The 17529-nt window shown below is 34.6% G+C and overlaps 1 protein-coding gene across 2 annotated transcripts in view; it reads right to left on the bottom strand.

Annotated features, from left to right (window-relative positions):
- Positions 1–17529, bottom strand: part of CTNNA2 (catenin alpha 2) — a 1447481-nt gene that overhangs the window by 25418 nt on the left and 1404534 nt on the right. The window contains exon 18 of one of the 2 annotated variants that reach the window (XM_031957116.1): positions 8566–8709. The exons of the other annotated variant lie outside the window; for it this stretch is intronic. Within the exon in view, the coding sequence (XP_031812976.1) occupies positions 8566–8709 (144 nt within the window). The remainder of the gene's footprint in view (positions 1–8565; positions 8710–17529) is intronic. 2 annotated transcript variants of the gene reach the window in all.

Raw genomic sequence — 17529 nt, 5'->3', positions numbered from 1 at the left:
TCCAAGGAGCAGAGCAAAGAATGAATGAACATAAAAAAGAGGCAGATTTTAATCATTCTAAAAATCAGAATCATTACGTAGAATCACCTTAGTAGAATTAAGGTTGATTCAAGACAAAGTGGTTTTTTTCTCAAAGAAGCCCTCAGGTTGAGACTTCTAGTTTCTTGATCAGAAGTAATTTGCTTTTGAGGTCCTTTGTAAATCAGAGATGCTCTGAGTCTGTGGCTGGGTTTGAGGCATGACTCTGAGGGCAGGCCTCCTCCTGACTGGGGTCATTCCTGTCCAAGTTCCAGGCTAACCGAGTTAAAGCATGATCTATAACCCAATTCACAGAGACTCTATTCTATGAGCTTTACTTCTCTGTAAAATTGGAAATAACCCGGATCTGGGTCCAACAAAGAGCCTCTATGAAGGATACAATGTTCCCTTACAAAAGAAACTAAGGAAACACTAGATACCCTCAATATCACAAATTCAAAGAACAGAGGACTTTCAAAGGGCTGGACATCCATTATTGCCAAATCACACAGAAATGTCATCGAAGGCCATAGTGAAAGAGATCCCAGAATTTCTGAAATGGGTGAAGAAAGGAGAAAGAAGGAAAGAAAAACCCAAAGTTCTAGCCTCCCTCAAAAATGGAACTCGCAAATTGTATTAAAATGGAAACTATTAAACAGTGAATTAAACTGACCATTTAAAAAAATTAGGGAGGTAAATTCAATTTTTCATTCAATAGGCTAGTTGGCAAAAACACATTTGATGAGAAGATGAAAAGAATATCAAGAATAATAGGACTACAGATTAAGAAATAAATGTGATCACAGAAACCATCTAGTCCAACTCTCTTTTACTGGGGAAGCTGAGCTCCTGACAGGTTAGGTGATTCGATCAAGATCATAAAGGTAATTAGAATAAATGGTAAATAATGAACACTTGTCTCCTAACTTTTAAGTCTTTTCCATGCTTCCTTTTATATTGAGGGAGTTAAATAGACCACTGAGCCTGGAGTCAGGAAGGCATGACTATAAATGTGACTTTCATCACTTACTACTTTGGGGATCATGGGCAAGTTATTCAATTTCTGTTTCAGTTTCCTGAAATATAATATGAAGATCATAATAATCACCTTATAAAGTTATAAAGATCAAAGGAGATAACATTTCAGATTGTTTATCACAGTATCTGGCACATAATTGATACATAATAAATATATGTCCCTTTCCCCTTTTATCTCTTTCCGTATTCACACTGTTCTTGGAGATCTTGCAAAATCATCCATGGACAAGGTTGCTTTGCCTTCCAATTTATTATAATATTCTAAGTTTCCTCTGCACTTTCTGTTTTGAAGTGATTACTGCCTCACAATTCAGTCTTGTCTATGAAAACCTATTGAATGAAAAGTTATCTGGAGTTCCTACTGCTCTTAACTTTCCCTTGAAAAACCTATTATCTCCTATAAAAGCTCCAGTTCCTTGCTCACACTATGCTCTGATATAAAATATCCCTTGCCGCTAATTTTCAGCCTCACATATACCAAGGAATATTTCAGGCAATACCAAGTAGAAGTCATTCAAATTGAAAAGTCACCTAAGCTGATGTGTTACCTTCCTAGCAGGAGTCTGATCTGAAGAGGTGATTTCTTTTTTTTTAAAGTGTGAAATGGTGATTACTTGTATTAAATGAAATGACTGATACTATTAAAAGTAGACATTCTGAGTGGACCCATCTGGTCCCATCTTGTATATTGTCCAAGAGCATCCCACATGCTATCTATTGGCTGTCCCAACAAAATGCCTCATCATCTGCCAGTGACCTTTGATCTCTAAATTGAGGATTATGGTCAAGCCTTGATGATCTTTTCAGGGTCAGAGAGACAGGAGTTATACATACTTACTCCCCTCCTAAATCTTTCCAAGAACTTTAGTGCCAGATTTCCAAAACCATTCTTCTCCTTCCCTTGTCAATCAGGACTCACTCTCTCCTGCTTTGAGATCTGATGCTTCAGGGAATAAAAATCAGCAGCTCCACACACATACAAAGTCAGGTCTCCTAGCCATCTTTAGAACCAGAAAATGGTAGTTATTTATGAAAAAATGGGAGAAGAGAGCTCTGTATTTTAAATTACCTTCTCCATCCAAGTCAAAGCCAAAAGTAAAAGCCAAGATTCAGATTTCTCATCTCCAAACTCATTGATTTCTAGCTTATGACCTTTACAGAATTATTTAATCTCATCTATTCCTGGAAGACTAGGTTGTTAAAGAGTTTTACAAAACCATTTAAAATGTGAATGGCTATAAAATATTATTGTTGTTAATAGGAAATGAATAATTTAGAATCCTTAATTAAAGAGCTATATGCTTTCATAAAGAAAAGGTCTAGTCCTGTGATTTCAACCACATGGGAAACTCAGTGTGGAAACTTCCGTCACTGATGTGATAAAACAGTTTAATAGAAAGAACACATCTGGAGTCAGAGGAGCCAGGTTCAAATATTGCATATGGTAGTAATTACTTGTGTCATCTTGGAGAAATCTCTTAAATTCTCAGGGCCACAGTTTTGTCTTCCTTAAAACAATTGTGTTGGGCTAAATGGACTCTCCAGTTCCTTCCAGTTATATAATTGTATGCTTCTGTTATGTGGATCAGAAACACATCTTTGCTGAATAGTATCTGCGAGTGGCTTGGGGTAATGCAAAATTAAACTCCTGATATTAATAATCTATTTGATTTATAGGAGTCACTTCTCTGACCCAGGGTTACATTCCCTCATCCACAAATGAAATTTGAACAAAATGACCACTGAAACTCCTTCTAAATCTATGGCCCAATAATCTCAAAATGCTAGATAAAGAGTTGGAAGGGAAAATGGAGACCATTCAATTGTTTCACTGTACACGTGAATAATCTGGCACGTAGACAAGTTAATATATTGTCCAAGGTAATAGAGGTAGCAAGTGGACAGAAGCAGGATTTTAATTCTGGACTTCTATTTCATTGCTTCTCAAGGATGTTCAAAGTGATATAGAATTTGGCTGTTAGGAAAACTACAATAACAAACAATTTCAGCTATTTTTCTTCTGCAAACACAAACTGGGAAATGTGATATAGAAGTTGAGACACAAGAGTGGAAGTCCACTCTTGTGTCTCAACTTCTGTATCACAATCAGAAGAAATTGTGACTTACCCAAAATAATACAGTATTATTTTGGGTAAGTCACAATTTCTCTGGTCTTCAGGTTCCTCATTATTCAAATGATATGATTGTCCTAAGATATCTTCTGAATTTTCCTTGGGTACTTTGGTCTGTGATAATCTGGAGATTTTATAGTTAATATTTTCTGGTTTTAGGTCCTATTTCAGATACTCACAAATGCTATGACTGGGTAAATCATTTAAGCTTTCTCAGACTTAATTTGATTTTCTTTAGAATATGTATAAAAATGCATGTAGTACCTACCTACTAGGTTTATTATAGGAATCAAAGTACAGAATGTATATAAAACAAATATTCATAGATTTTTCCAAAAGTCTTTAGTGTAATTAGAATTTTGTTAAAAGTTTTGGGATATCACATGTGCATGTATGTGTTCACATGATGTGTATAGCTGTGTATATGTGTATCTGAAACTAGTTGGAACAGTGCAAATGATATGTGTTAGATATGGGACCAGGAAAGCTTGAATTCAAATTCCAATTTAAGACATGTTCCTTTGTCTCAATTTCTTTATCTAGAAAACAGGGATGAAAATAATAGTATCCGCTTTCAAGAGTAGTTGTGATGACCATATGAGTTGATATATATAAAGCATTTTTCAAATCTTGATACATTCTAAAAATGCTAATTATCAGTAATCTGTATGTAAATATCATTCTATTAATGAAGTACCTTCATATTAGATATTAGGTAATATTATTAACAAATAAAATTATATCAAATATTTATTACTGTCAATTTGTTGTTCACAATATCTCTGATGATGATAATGATTGATTATGAATAAGTCACTGATGATATTGCTGGTGTTCCCCCCAAAAGAGATTTTTGGAACTTTTAAATTGTGTTTCATTTTGGAGTCTATAGTTTTATAATTTGTTTTGTTTTCAGTCTTACAAATTATCCATCCTTGGTGGCAACCATTTTCCTGAGTTTCTCTTGAAAGTATCTCAAGCTATCTTTAATGTAGGATAAGTGGCAAAGAAAATGTGAAGTAGCATATGTCCTCAAGTCCTAATTGAAAGAAATGATATCTTACATCCAATGGCAAGACTGTTTAGACCAATGATACCAGAGAGATTTTCTGAAGGCAGGCTGCCACTGGCATTCACCAGTCAACAGCTCGAAGGTGGCACATAACCTCAGTTTCTGGCAAGAAAAGAGTGTGTTTTTATTTGCACAGAACCAAAACAACTAAGGAGAAAAAATCTAGGCACCTCATTCTTTCTTATTTTCCAGGCAGGGAAGTGTTCAAATGAAACCTAATATTTTCAGAAACATATTGGCAGAAGTCACACTCCTCTGAGAGAAAAAGGAATTGTGACCTAAAGCAATGCCAGTGTTAAAGTTAGACTAGATGAAAATCATGTGATTCAAAAAAATGAATATAAAAGCAGCACTGAACTCCTGGGCTGCTTGTCTGAAGAAAATAAAACAATTTGTGTAAAGCACTTTATAAATGTAAAAATGCTAGCTATCATTTAAGACAGTTGAGGGGAACCATAGTGAATAGAACACTAGGCCTGGTCAGAAAAACAGATCTTATTCGGTTCAAATCTGACCTCAGACACTTACTAGCTTGGCAAGTCACTTCATCTTGGTTTGCCTCAATTTCCTCATCTGTAAAAGGAGCTGGGGGAAGAAATGGCAAACCAGTCTAGTATCTTTGTCAAGAAAACTCCATGTGAGATCACAGAGTCAGGCACAACTTAACAACAATAATAATTTAGTGGTGGAAGGAGCCTTAGAGAACATTATCTTTCTCTTATAAAAGAACTTGCAGTGAGGTGATTTGCCTAAGCTCATATAATTATCTAGAATCACCTACTTATGATAGGTGCACTCAGAGGCTAGACTTGTAGTCAATAGAGCAAGCTATTGTTTTGGCCAGAGATTCTAAGAAGACTTTGGATTTATGACATGCCCATCCAAGCATGGCGAGGTGGTAGACTACCTTGGCAGATGTGGCAGAAAGAAAATATCTGGATATTCATAAAAGGTAAGCCATATCTCCCAAATGTTGTGTTATTCATTAATGAGAAAAGGAGAAAGGAAAGGCAAGAAATATTTAATATCCTTCAGGATGGAGATTATTTCACTTTCTGTACTTGTATCCTTTGCACCTATCATAGTTCCTGGCCCTATAAACATATATAATAATATATGTAATATTATATATATTTATATGTAATATTATGTTATAAACATATGATATAAATAATTATATGTAATTATAAATAAATAATTGCTGGTTTATTAACAATAGAGCTCAGAGCACTATCTGGTACTTTCTACCACAACTGACTACTCAGTTGTCTTTTGGTGTTTAAAAGAGAAAGCGACAACTCTATAACCCACACAAAATAGAAAGAAAAACTTTATAGCACCAGAAATAAGATCATGCACACAGAGTATAGGAACTGCATGCATGAAGATGGCATTCCGTTGACATAACCTCCCACTGCACAACTGAACCACAAAACTGTTCTTAACTCACGGAGCTTAGAGATGGTCATGTTCCATATGTTTGTAAAATATAAGCAATCCTTACCTGGTATCTGTATGAAGGATTGACAAGAAAAAATTAACGACTTGAACTATGAATACATACTGAATGCTTTTACTATGGAGGATCTCTGGGAAAGTTTTGTACTCACAGATGGACTGAAACTCTATTCTTGGTGTCAGGGAAAGGCTTTTGGGGGAACATCAGCTTAGTACCCCATGAAATATGTTGATCATCTATATTTGAGATGCAAGTTCTGCTAGGGCCATGATTTACTGGAAAATCTTTCTCCCAAAGTCCAACTAATACATTGGCATACTTGGACAAATACTTTCCCCAGTGGAGTCGTTGCTTGGGTTTTACAACTGAAGTGATAATATTGATAATACTGACCTCAGTTGTAATTACAGCCCATTTTAATGGAAGGGGAGTCCTGCTTGTTTAACATTTGTCTCCCTGGGGTCTTTCTTTTTAGCACTTTGTCAATGATTACTTCGCCATGTTAAATAATGAATTACTAACAAACAAACAAACAAAAATAGACATTTGGGAGTCCCATGGGAACTAAACTGGAGGGCAGATCTCACAGGTCCCTTGGTATCAGCACTGAAAACCCCAATGGCCAGGGAGGGCAGTTGCCTATTGATGAAGGAATCAAAATACAAAGAGGGAGATGAAACTTTGGCTGCTTGTTCCCAGTTTTGTTCAGGTGTGAACATCAAGGGAGTAATGCTAGCTTGGTTGATTTCTTTGTAAATACAATAAAATGTTCTTATTTTAGACTTTGTTTTCTCAATTTCTGACAATTCACAGTTTCTGACCTAAGTGGATGCTTTCTATTTACAGAAAGAATCTGCTGAGCAAAAAGTAGGAAAGTGTTTTTTTATTTATTTATTTAAGAAAACTGTTAACAAGATGTCGACAAAGCACACTGAAAGTTCATTGTTTAATCTATGTGCTAATTACATAAAATGCTTACCTATGCATTTAATCTGGAATCAATTTGACCTTGAGAACTTTTTATTTTTGTTTTAATATTAGAAAGATTTTATTATTATGTCAATATGAGTTAAAGAATATTGTCCTAAAAATACATATATGATGAATAATTTTCTATGGGAATAACTATTACATAATAGGAATTTCATTTCTACTTAGGTAGCCAGTACCTAACAAGAATGCATAATAAAGTGTTGATTCGTTAATGGGTAACTATAATTTGTAGTTGATTTGACTATTCAACAACAGGCTAATCATTAACAACATGCTAATCAGATGAGACATTTTCTGGTGAAATTTCATTTTGGAAGAAGATGGGAAAAGGAATGTAGCCAGAAGGAGTGTAGAGTATGTTTTGTGGGACAGGAGAATCATTTCTACTCTTTTCATCTCTTCTGTTAGTCCATGTGATTTTTTGGCCATGTCATTCACCAATAACTGATCCCTAACTGTTGTGTGAGGATTCAAAGAACCAAATTACTATTCTAGTTGTGTGTTTGTGTGTGTTGTGTGTGTGCCTTGTTGGGTTATCAATAGAAATTCTATTTTATATCAGAAGCATGGAAGGAAGGCAAACGATGGTAAAGCTATCCCATCCCAGGAAACTGAGTTTCTTTCGTAAAAATAAGTTTGTCTCACTTGGTCTTTGGGTCAATGATACTACGGAATGATGGAGTTTTAAATGTTGATGTAGGGAGGTAATATTCTTTTGTCAAAATTTTGCTCATTCCTTCACTTCTAGCCAAAATGCATATTGCTATTCAATCGTAGATAAAAGTTTTAAGGTATGAAACAAAGATGAAGTAATATATTCTTTCCCCTCTTTGTAATTCAAAAGGATTAGGTTTGGGTTCTAAGTTTTTGACTTATGTGTTTTTCTCTATGCCAAAGTGACAAAGACTCAATTTTTATAATAAAGAAGCCTGTTCTACCATTTTGTAATAATGCTGATACCTATACAGTTGTAATAAGGACCCAAGACACGGAAAAGGGACATGAGGGAGATTGTAGTAATTATCGCCATTTTGTTTTTCTTTCCAAATGTTGAAGAATGTATAAAATGCTAATAATAACCAGAAGCAATAATGTAAAATAATAATAGTAATGATAATAACAATAAAAGCAATAATGATAACAATATACAGAACAGCATCTTTCATTAGCAATTATATTCTGAAACAATTCTGTTTAAACAAAGTCAATATCTTGATATGTCTGTGGTTAATAAAATAGAGACAACATCTGGAAATATCCTCTGCTTAACTCTGTATATGGATAAAAGAACTATTCTTTAAGTTTTGAACTTCAAAATGTTTATTTGAGTCAGAATCTATTTTGTTTATTTTTACTTTTTCTTTGTTTTCAGTCCCTTTATATATTAAAATTCCTTTACTGGACTGTGAAAGGCAGTAGACTGAATCTCTGGCAGACATCTTTCAACAATAAAGTCACCCAGGATATCTGGTGGGGGAAGGAATCCTCCTAGCCCTCCAGTTTATTCCATAAGCTACTGGGGCAACTAATGAATGCAATTCACTACTCTTCTTTGTGAGATACTTTTAAGGTTTTAATTGAGCTCAGAGCTCAAGTGGTGTGGCCATCACTGAGACCTAAGATTTTATCATTAGGAATAGCATTAGCAATGGGATTATGGTAGAAGATTGTCACCGGATACTAGGATTCTAGATCAAAACAAGGAAACAAGAGGAACGTCTCTTTATCACCAAGTGTTGGCCAGTGATAATATGAGTCTGGATAGACTCACCCCCGCACCCCTCAGACCCCCTCCATGCCTTTGTGACTAGCGTTACCAATTGAGAGAAAGATTAGAAAGCGAAGTTACTCACCATGGAAGAATCACTGCTTCCACTCCCGAGCAGAGCTCCCTCAGCACAGGTTGGTAGATGGGTAGAAAGTTGACTAGCCCTGCCCCCATCTATGACATCACAATCTACCTCATAAAAGGTAGTGAAAGTGTTCTGAACTCCTGTCTGATTTCCGAGAGATACAGAAAAGAGAGAGTGAGAGAGAGAGCAAGAGAAAAACGATACCCTAGTTTGGGAGAGGGGGAGGAAGGGAAGGGTAAGGGTGAAAGGGACTAGGAAGAGGATGGGACAGGGAAGAACTAGAGGGAGGAATTTTGTTATGAAAGAGTTAAGTTCAGTAAGAGACAAATGGGTTCTTTATATAAAGATATCCTATGATTTGAACTCCACTTGCTGGCTGCCATTGAACCTTGATATCCACCATCTAGAAGGAGGATGAAGAAGTATTGTGCCTTATAAGGCACATCAAGGCATAGGTGGTAGAGTACTGTGATGGAAGGTCCTAATTAAAGTTCTGAAGATCACCAAGAAAGAAAGCATGGGCCACAGCTCTTAAAGCCTGGAACGAGAAGCTAGGAATTTTAGATGCTGTTGTTAGAAGTTCCACTGCCCTGCTGTGTGACCTTCAGCAATTTATTCAGCCTCTGCATGCCCAGCTGTGAAATGGGGCCAAAAGGATACTCACCTCTTTCATAGAAATCAATGTTGTTTTAATTCATTGATTGTTGCTAGTGAAACTTTTAGTTATTCTTCTTTTAAGATGCTCAGATTGTGTGAAGAGCATTAAGTTTTACAAATCAATAATGCCCATGAGCCATTTTAAGAGAGTTCTTCCAAAAGTGCCATTCATTGCAAAATATAATGTCAATGTTGGCAAGTGTTTAGCATGTGAGTCTGTGTGTGTATGTGTATAGTCAAAAATGGATTAGTCTTGGTGTCTAATTCTCCTTTAGTCTACGAACAGTTTAAGTTAGAATAAGCTAACTAAATGATTTTAATTAAATAAGTTGCATAATGTTATTAAAACATATAAAAATTTGGGGCACCCTGTATATTCATGAGAAAATATAAACAGGACTATGCAAATCAGTTGAAAAATTAAGTGTGATGCCAAGATATTTAGATTCTCTATGTAAGATATTAATTTAATGAGGCCTAAGGAATCACAGTGATCGCTCTGCCTCTTGATTTTGCAGTAATTGTATAGACATAGCTTTCATGCAATGTCATGTCTAATCCATAAGGGAAATCAGACAGAATGACAGAGTACCACAATATGATCTAGGGAGGAACAATGTCAAAAGTCAAATAAATAATTGATTGGAAAGTCATCTTTGTCCTCAAAAAAAAAAAAAAAAAAAAAAAAAAAGAACCCTTTGAAGGTTTCAAAAAGTGTGCAATGACCAGGATTATTCAACTGGAAGGCATTTGTAACCATCCATGGTGGATTCCTTTAAAATCTCCCCATTGAAATAATACTTCACTATGAGCAGAGAGCTCCAATTATGATTCGCAGATCTTAGTGCAACATAATGAAAGATGACTAGGGTCTTCATGATTGGTAGAATCTGTCAAGTTATTCAAAATGGAGAGCTATCTCAATTCGGTTTTCCTTTTAACTGAAAATCAGCTGTTACCAAAACTAATTCATTAATTATATGGATTTTTTAAAGGAAAAGTTTCTAAAATATATGAAAACACAGACAAGGGGAGAACACAGTCTAAATTATCCAAAAGCATTGTTTCAAATACATTCTGATTTAGAAACATTATCATATCTCAAATAAAAGAGAATATTGGCTTATTTTAGTGCAGCCAATAAATGGGACAGTCATTTATCTTTTGTAAACAAAATGCTAAAATTTTACTTTTATTTATGTGACCCTTTCTGTGTGTGAATTATTGAGTTTAAGCAAAAATTTCTGTGTTGGGTAGTCCCACAGGACATGCCAAAATGATGATAAGTCTTCTCCCCACAACCAACCAACTTGACTTCAAAAAGATTTTGAGAATAAAGTTAAAGATTTTTTTGTCCACTTTAAAAGCGAGATAGAATGAATATATCACACCATCTAAAATGGATTTCAAGGGTTTTTTTGCTCTTTCCTAACAAAAACCTACTTTAATTGTTGAACAATGACTTCAGGACCCCAATGCAAAACTAGGCTGAATCAAAATGATACCTAGGGGTGAACTGTGCTGGATTTCTGGGTGAAGTGTTGAATTAGGTATGATTGAGTGTGAAATTTGCAATGATGCCTTTAGTTGTGTTAGAAATCCCTGAGTTCAAGTACTTTTTTTCCTAGAATATTGTAACAGAATCAAATTATATCTGTTTCTTTTTATAACCAAAAATTCCACAGCCATCCAGGTACGGACTAATCTTGATCCCACTTCTCAATACCCTGTTTCTATCTCAGTGCGTGAAATTTTTAATGGTCTTGAATGAACAAATATAATTCTTTGTGAAGCTATGAATTAGAAGGATTCCAAATATCCAGTGGAAATATTATATCTTGATGGTCATAGATTGAATATCATTTTTGAATTTTTTTATTGTTTTATTTTCTAAGTAGGAAACAAGACTTGGGGAGGGAGTGTCTAGATGAAGAGCTCAGCAGGGCTCATGATTAAAAGTCAGATGGCACCACTTCTTTCATATGATTTTTGTTTGTTCCAAAAGAACCTTTCACAGATGTATTTAAAGACTGGCTAATTATGCATAAGGTAATTGGGATGTCTCTGATTTTAACCTATAAAGTTACAGTCACCATTCCACTGGCCAAAAGAATTGCTGTTGAGTAGCAAAGCAGATGATGATTGGCTTTGATAACAGCAGATTTTAAAGAGCGAGCCTCCCAGAAGGGAGGGATGATGTTGCTTCTCTTGGTGCAGGATCTCACATTTTGTCAAGGGCTAAATAAGAGAAAAGTCTGTTAATGGTCTTCTGGGATGATGCTGAGTGAAATTCCCAAGATAGTCTAGCCCACTCCTCTTTCTCCATTCATCCAACTGCATTGTAACATAAATCTCAAGGAAAAAGGTTATATTATTTGGTACTGATAAGACAGATGTTAGATTCCTGTTTATAGTCTGGGGCAAGTCATTGACTGAAATAAGAGTCTTCAGAGAACAGATGCTCGAAATATTTATGAAATGGGAAAAGTGGGAAAAAAGCTAAGTAAGAATTATTTGGCTTCAAGAAGTTGAGGAAGATGAAAACATGTGAAACTTATGCTTACAGGCCATCAAAGAAGGGATGGTTCAATGAAGACTCAGGAAATGCATTCTGAGAGAATGAAAACATAGAATCAAAGAATTCCTGGGTTGCAAGGGTTTTCAGTGGCCATCTAGGTCAGACATCAAGAAACATGTCCCCATTTGCTAAGTCTATATAAATAAAAATGGTACCTTTTCTGGGGATTGGGATAAAAAAAATCATAGCATATGAATCATTTAAATCAGACTGGAAATAATCATTCAAAATAGACTATAGAGTCCAAGAAACCAAGGAAACTTTAAACACAAGGAGATATCCATCAGCAGACATATGGGTATCCTAGGCAAAGAATACTTCAAAACAGAAATAAAACAGAATATATGCTTTGAGTGAGGCATATGAGACAGAAAATATATATGTATGTATATATACTTTTTTTTCTTTTACTGAGAAAGAACTTGGGGAATGGTATAATTATGAAATATTTTTGTCATGTGACAATATAAGTGAAATGAATCAGACAATCTTCCAGCCAAGAGGACTAATACTATTCCATGGAAGCTGTGGATTAGTGCTATGCATTGGGAATACAAAGCTGAAATGAGTGGTTTAAAACCTCAGAAACTCTTTTCCTTAAGGTAACAGTGATCACTTGTTTATGAAAAGCTAAAGTCAAAAGATGAGCAAATCCAGAAGTGAACACAAAATCCCTACTCAAAAGGACTACTGGTATATCTAAATTCCCTTTATTCTCAACTGAGCCACAAGAAATAGAAAGCAGACATAAATGATAAACAAGATCTGCAGTCTATTATGCCAATAAGTTTAATAGCTTCATCTTCCAAATTGACAAAATTACATAAGATGGAGTGTTTTCAGATTCATTTTCACTATTTTCCTGAGGCTTCAATCTGCAAATTAATACCAGAATAACCCAACTTGGAAGGGTAAGAAGGAAAACTTAGATAATTCATATTTTAAAAAATAGACTAAAATATCATCCAGAATTGATTGTAGCACACACATCTCTAATTTAGGAAAAGAGAAAGAAAAAAAACCTAATGGATTTCACAATTAAAAAAAATTAAATAGTATTTTTATCAGTAACTCTCCTTACGTAAAAAAAACAAAAGAGTAATCACATATGGATTTGTTCACCTTTATACATAATACTGCTTTAAAAATATCTAATATTTTTCAAGGGACCACCCAAATATAAAATGCCCCATTGGGTAAAATGTTTTCGGAAGAAAGCTGAAAGTTAATAACCAATTGGTATAACCAAAGTTATACCAATATAATATTGGAATACCAATTTTTTTCTAACATTACATAAAATCATATAAATATTTGCTTTTAAAAATAATTCTTATTATCTTTATTATCTGTGTACTCATCTCCATTCAAACAGAAACCAACCAGATTATTATAAAAAGGTCTTAATTGTTTTCCCAATCTCAACTAACTAAAACAAACAAAAAGAGCTGCCCCCTATTTATCACAGCACTATCAAATTTAAATTTCTAAAACTCAATGTAATTATGTTATTGTCCCCTTCAAGAAAGTCCAGTGGCTCTCAATGATTTACAAGATAACCCAAATCCTCTCTTTGGCATTTAAAGCCCTTTATAATCTGGTCCTATACAAGCTGGCTCTAGAACACCATTTCTGATTTATTCAACATTACTCATATTAACACATTCTATATTCCAGCAAAAGTAGTTTTCTATTCTTGGTATACAACATTGCATCTTCTATCTCTGAATTTACACAGTATATATTTTGTGTCGAGAATGTTATCCCTCCTTGCCTCTGCATCAGAGCAACTTTTTTATTTGGTTCAAAGTTTGGTTTAAATGTGATTTCTTATACCATACTTATCCTAATCTCTATTACATCAGTCTAAGGCTCTCAGCTGATGTCCTCAATTACTAATACCAGTTCACACACACACACACACACACACACACACCCTGAATTAAACATATATTTATCTTTATATTTCATAATCTATTTACAACATATCTATATATAGATCTGTATCTATTGTGATAGATACAATATAACTATCACATAGATAACATGTATATATTTGTGTGTGTGTGTGTGTGTGTGTATACATTCAACTTTGGGGAATTGAATTTACTCACATTGAAAGCTATCCATTTCTCATTGTCTTGGTATCAGCTTTTTTTTTCTTATCCATTAATGAGAATTATTAAAAATTTGACCCAAAAAAGGCTTGAGGTGATATTCCTTACATTTTAATTGAGTAATAATAGAGAATCAAGTGAAGACCTCCCCTCCGTACCAAAAAATGGTGTATCTAATGAGAGCATAAGAAGTTGTAAGAAAGGATTTAGTATTTGGGGCAGATGACCATGTCGGTCTGATACCATGCTGCAGAAATAGTCACTTAATCTTTCTATTATAAAAGTAGGTCCTGGGTTCCTAAAACAGGGGCAGTATATGATTACTTCAATGCCTTAAGTCCCGGGGAAATCTCCAGTTAATATTAGAGCATTTCAAACCAGTCGGTCTGATTTTCAAGTCTCTATATTTTATAAAGATTTATGTCCTCAGTTTTCTGATCTGTGAAGCAAAGGGTTACCTAGATTATATTTAATTAGCTTTCTTGTTTTGACATTCTAAGATTCTATGCTGGACAGAGGCAATTGTTTGTCTTTGTCTTCTCAGATTTCTATGTTCACCAGCTGAATTTCTCTGAATAAACACGCCTGCACTGGTGAGAAAATCTAAACAAAACAGTTATAGCACAACAAAAAAAATTTGAATTCTAGCTCTGCTATCTGGATGACCTCTGGATGATGTCTATTCCACAATGTTTCTAAAATGAGATTTTTAAACAAAGTATGTGGTATATTCTTTTTAAGTTATCACTTTTCTGACTACAATGAGCTGAAACATTCAATTGATGTTAGTTCACTCCTTTAAAAACAAATTGATAAATTCATTGACTGCACTAACCAGTTTTGTTCCTGTCTGAGAGAGCTAGCCACAGTGAGGGAAAAGCAGTTAAAGAACTACCACTTATTTTTGAGCTGATTGTAATGCCTGCTTTACTTTTTTTCTAGTTAGGAAAACAGGAGAGGAAGATTATAACTGGGGTAGAGTATAACTCTATGCTATTTTCCAGGGTGCAAAATCTGGAGGGTACAAACAGCATTTTTTTTGGTGGGAATACATAAACAGATTCAATATCTACTTAAAAATAAAATTAATCAAAATAGGAATCTTGTTCTGATGACTAGCATCCTCCTTTCCACAACAATATTCTTAATAAGTTCTTTACTGGAACCAATCTGGAATTATATCCTTGACTCTACGGAAGTATTTGTCATCTGCAAAAAATCACTAATTATTGCTCTGTAGTAGCAGTTTAAATTGTGAAAGATAAGTGATATGTATGTAGTAGAAACTATCTTCTACAATATCTGAATTTCAAAGAGGTTTTGTTTGGTTTTCTCACCACTACCCTTACAGAAATCTCTCCTTCCTACGCTATATCTTTCAAAGGGCTGCTTATGGGTACTGACATGCAGGAACACGTAATCCTTTGCTGAGTTGCCAATAGAGAATATTATTCATGCTGGAAATGGATATCTTTTCCCTCAGAGGGTTTACCTAATTTTATTTATAAAAATGTCAAGAATAATGCAAGAAGACATCCTAACAAGAAATAAAAAAAGATCCAGGAATCCAGACAAAATCAGTTATCACTTCAGTCTAAAAACTGGGATGTGCTAGAAGTCTCTGAGGAGAATAACTGAGTCCCTTTTGCTTCCTAATTTGATTATTACCATTATAACTTGCGAAGATGTGAGCTTAGGAGTCTAGGAAAAAAAGTTTGTTAAAGGGACAAGTCTGAAGAGCTATAACACATAATGGATATCTCTTGGGGGAACAAGTGGAACAAACTATTATTCTAGCTAGATCTCCATAGCAGGCAGACATTCTCTTTGGAAAGATTAAGCAACTCTTGAGAGAAGCATTTTGATGCTCCCTAACTACTTGCTGTGGGGAATTCTGCTCTTTAAAAAAAAATCTGAGAGTTATTCTAGATCTACAAATGATGATTTCACCTGAGGGGATTTCACCACCACTCTCTAAGATGAGTTTGACTGTTCTTTGGGAATGCTTCTCTCCAATAAGGAAAAATTAGGCTCACTTTGCTCTGCATTAAAGATTAATATTTGGGGTTGCATGGGGACAAAAAATGGCAATAATGTCTTACAAGCATACATGTGTATATGATCTGAAAGATCTGAAAGAGATTTGAGGTAGTACAAAGCAAAGCTTAGTTCTTATCCCTATTCCATCAGTGATTTGTTGTGCAATATCCAGTGAGTCCTAATAAGTAAGATAAGGGAGATGTCTCTACTATTATATTTTTATGAAAAAACTGATATTTCAGGTTTTAGCAATATTTTCAAAAAAGTTTTTTTATTATATTAAATTGAAATTTTGTTCCAGGCCTCTGCTTCTGGGTGCAAAACTCTGTATAGTTGAACTTTCAAGCCTCCAAAATAAGTTATAGGCATTTTAAGTGGATACAGAGATTATTCTGAATCTCCACATTTTACATTCTACAGTTGAAGAAACTGTAGGCATTGAAATGGAATAACTTTCTCAAGATCATACAAAAAAGGAGGGACAGGGAGAAAAAGAAATGAAAACAGGAGGAAGAAAACTTACAAAAATGGAATCATTATCCTCCTTCAAAGCACAGCTCAATGCCAATCTAGTCCTAAAAGAAAATTGTCCTTGTTTCATGTTCAAATTACTACTTTATCTGATAGTCTTTCCCAGAACTGTGTAAGATCCTTGAAGATTGACTGTTTTTCATTCTGTTTTCAAATCATGTAGCACAGTACTCTACACAGAATAGATACCAAACACTTGCTGGATTGGATTAGATCGGAATGACATGACTCTTGGCCATTAGGTGAAAGTTAAGGAAATTGCTTCTTTGATGTACTAACTCGTCCTTGTATTGGTGTAGTGAGTTACTGCAACTTTGAAACTTCCACCCATAGAAATAAAGAATAAAAAAAAAAAATCAGAACCAGAAGGATCCAGTTAAGATTGCCTATTCATGGCATCATAGTTTTAAAGCTGCAATGATCTATAAAGACAATCTTTTCAAAACTCTTTTGTTATAAATATAGGAGGTCCAGGAAGTTTAATGGATCCCCTTAACACCAAACAGAAAGTAATAGATCTCAGGTTCAGACTGAGGTCTTCTGATATCCTATTTACTACTCTTGTCAACACACATATCACCTTCTTTGCCATAAGTTTAGGTTTATAAATGTTCATGTCCTTTGTCCAAATGAAAGGCCTACATTTTAAAAAAATCTAATGGAAAGGGAAAAAAAATCTTTGGGGTGTTGCTCTAAAATCAATAGAATTTAGTAAAATATGGGCCACTCTGCTTCTAAAAATGGAAATTTCTAAAGTCATGTTTCATGATACTGTGAAATATTTGGCTACTGAGATTATAGGTGACTAAGATTGTGTCATACTTTGCTGGTGAAGGAAGGAGGTAGAAATATGGAATATTATATTTTATTTAAATAGCCAATTTGTAATTATCATTAAATAACCTCTATCTTTGCACTCCTTTCTAATATCTAAGGGATGAACACTTCCTGGATTCTTTTCCTATTAACAATATCAACTATCCTCCTCTGGACCTTGACCCAACAGGAAAGACATGTTTAGATCATAATCCCAAATGCTGC

Source organism: Sarcophilus harrisii, chromosome 2, assembly GCF_902635505.1.
Source record: "Sarcophilus harrisii chromosome 2, mSarHar1.11, whole genome shotgun sequence".
NCBI classification, from domain to species: Eukaryota; Metazoa; Chordata; class Mammalia; order Dasyuromorphia; family Dasyuridae; genus Sarcophilus; species Sarcophilus harrisii.
Note: the sequence above shows the minus strand (reverse complement) of the source record. Positions and strands in the feature narration are given on the sequence as shown.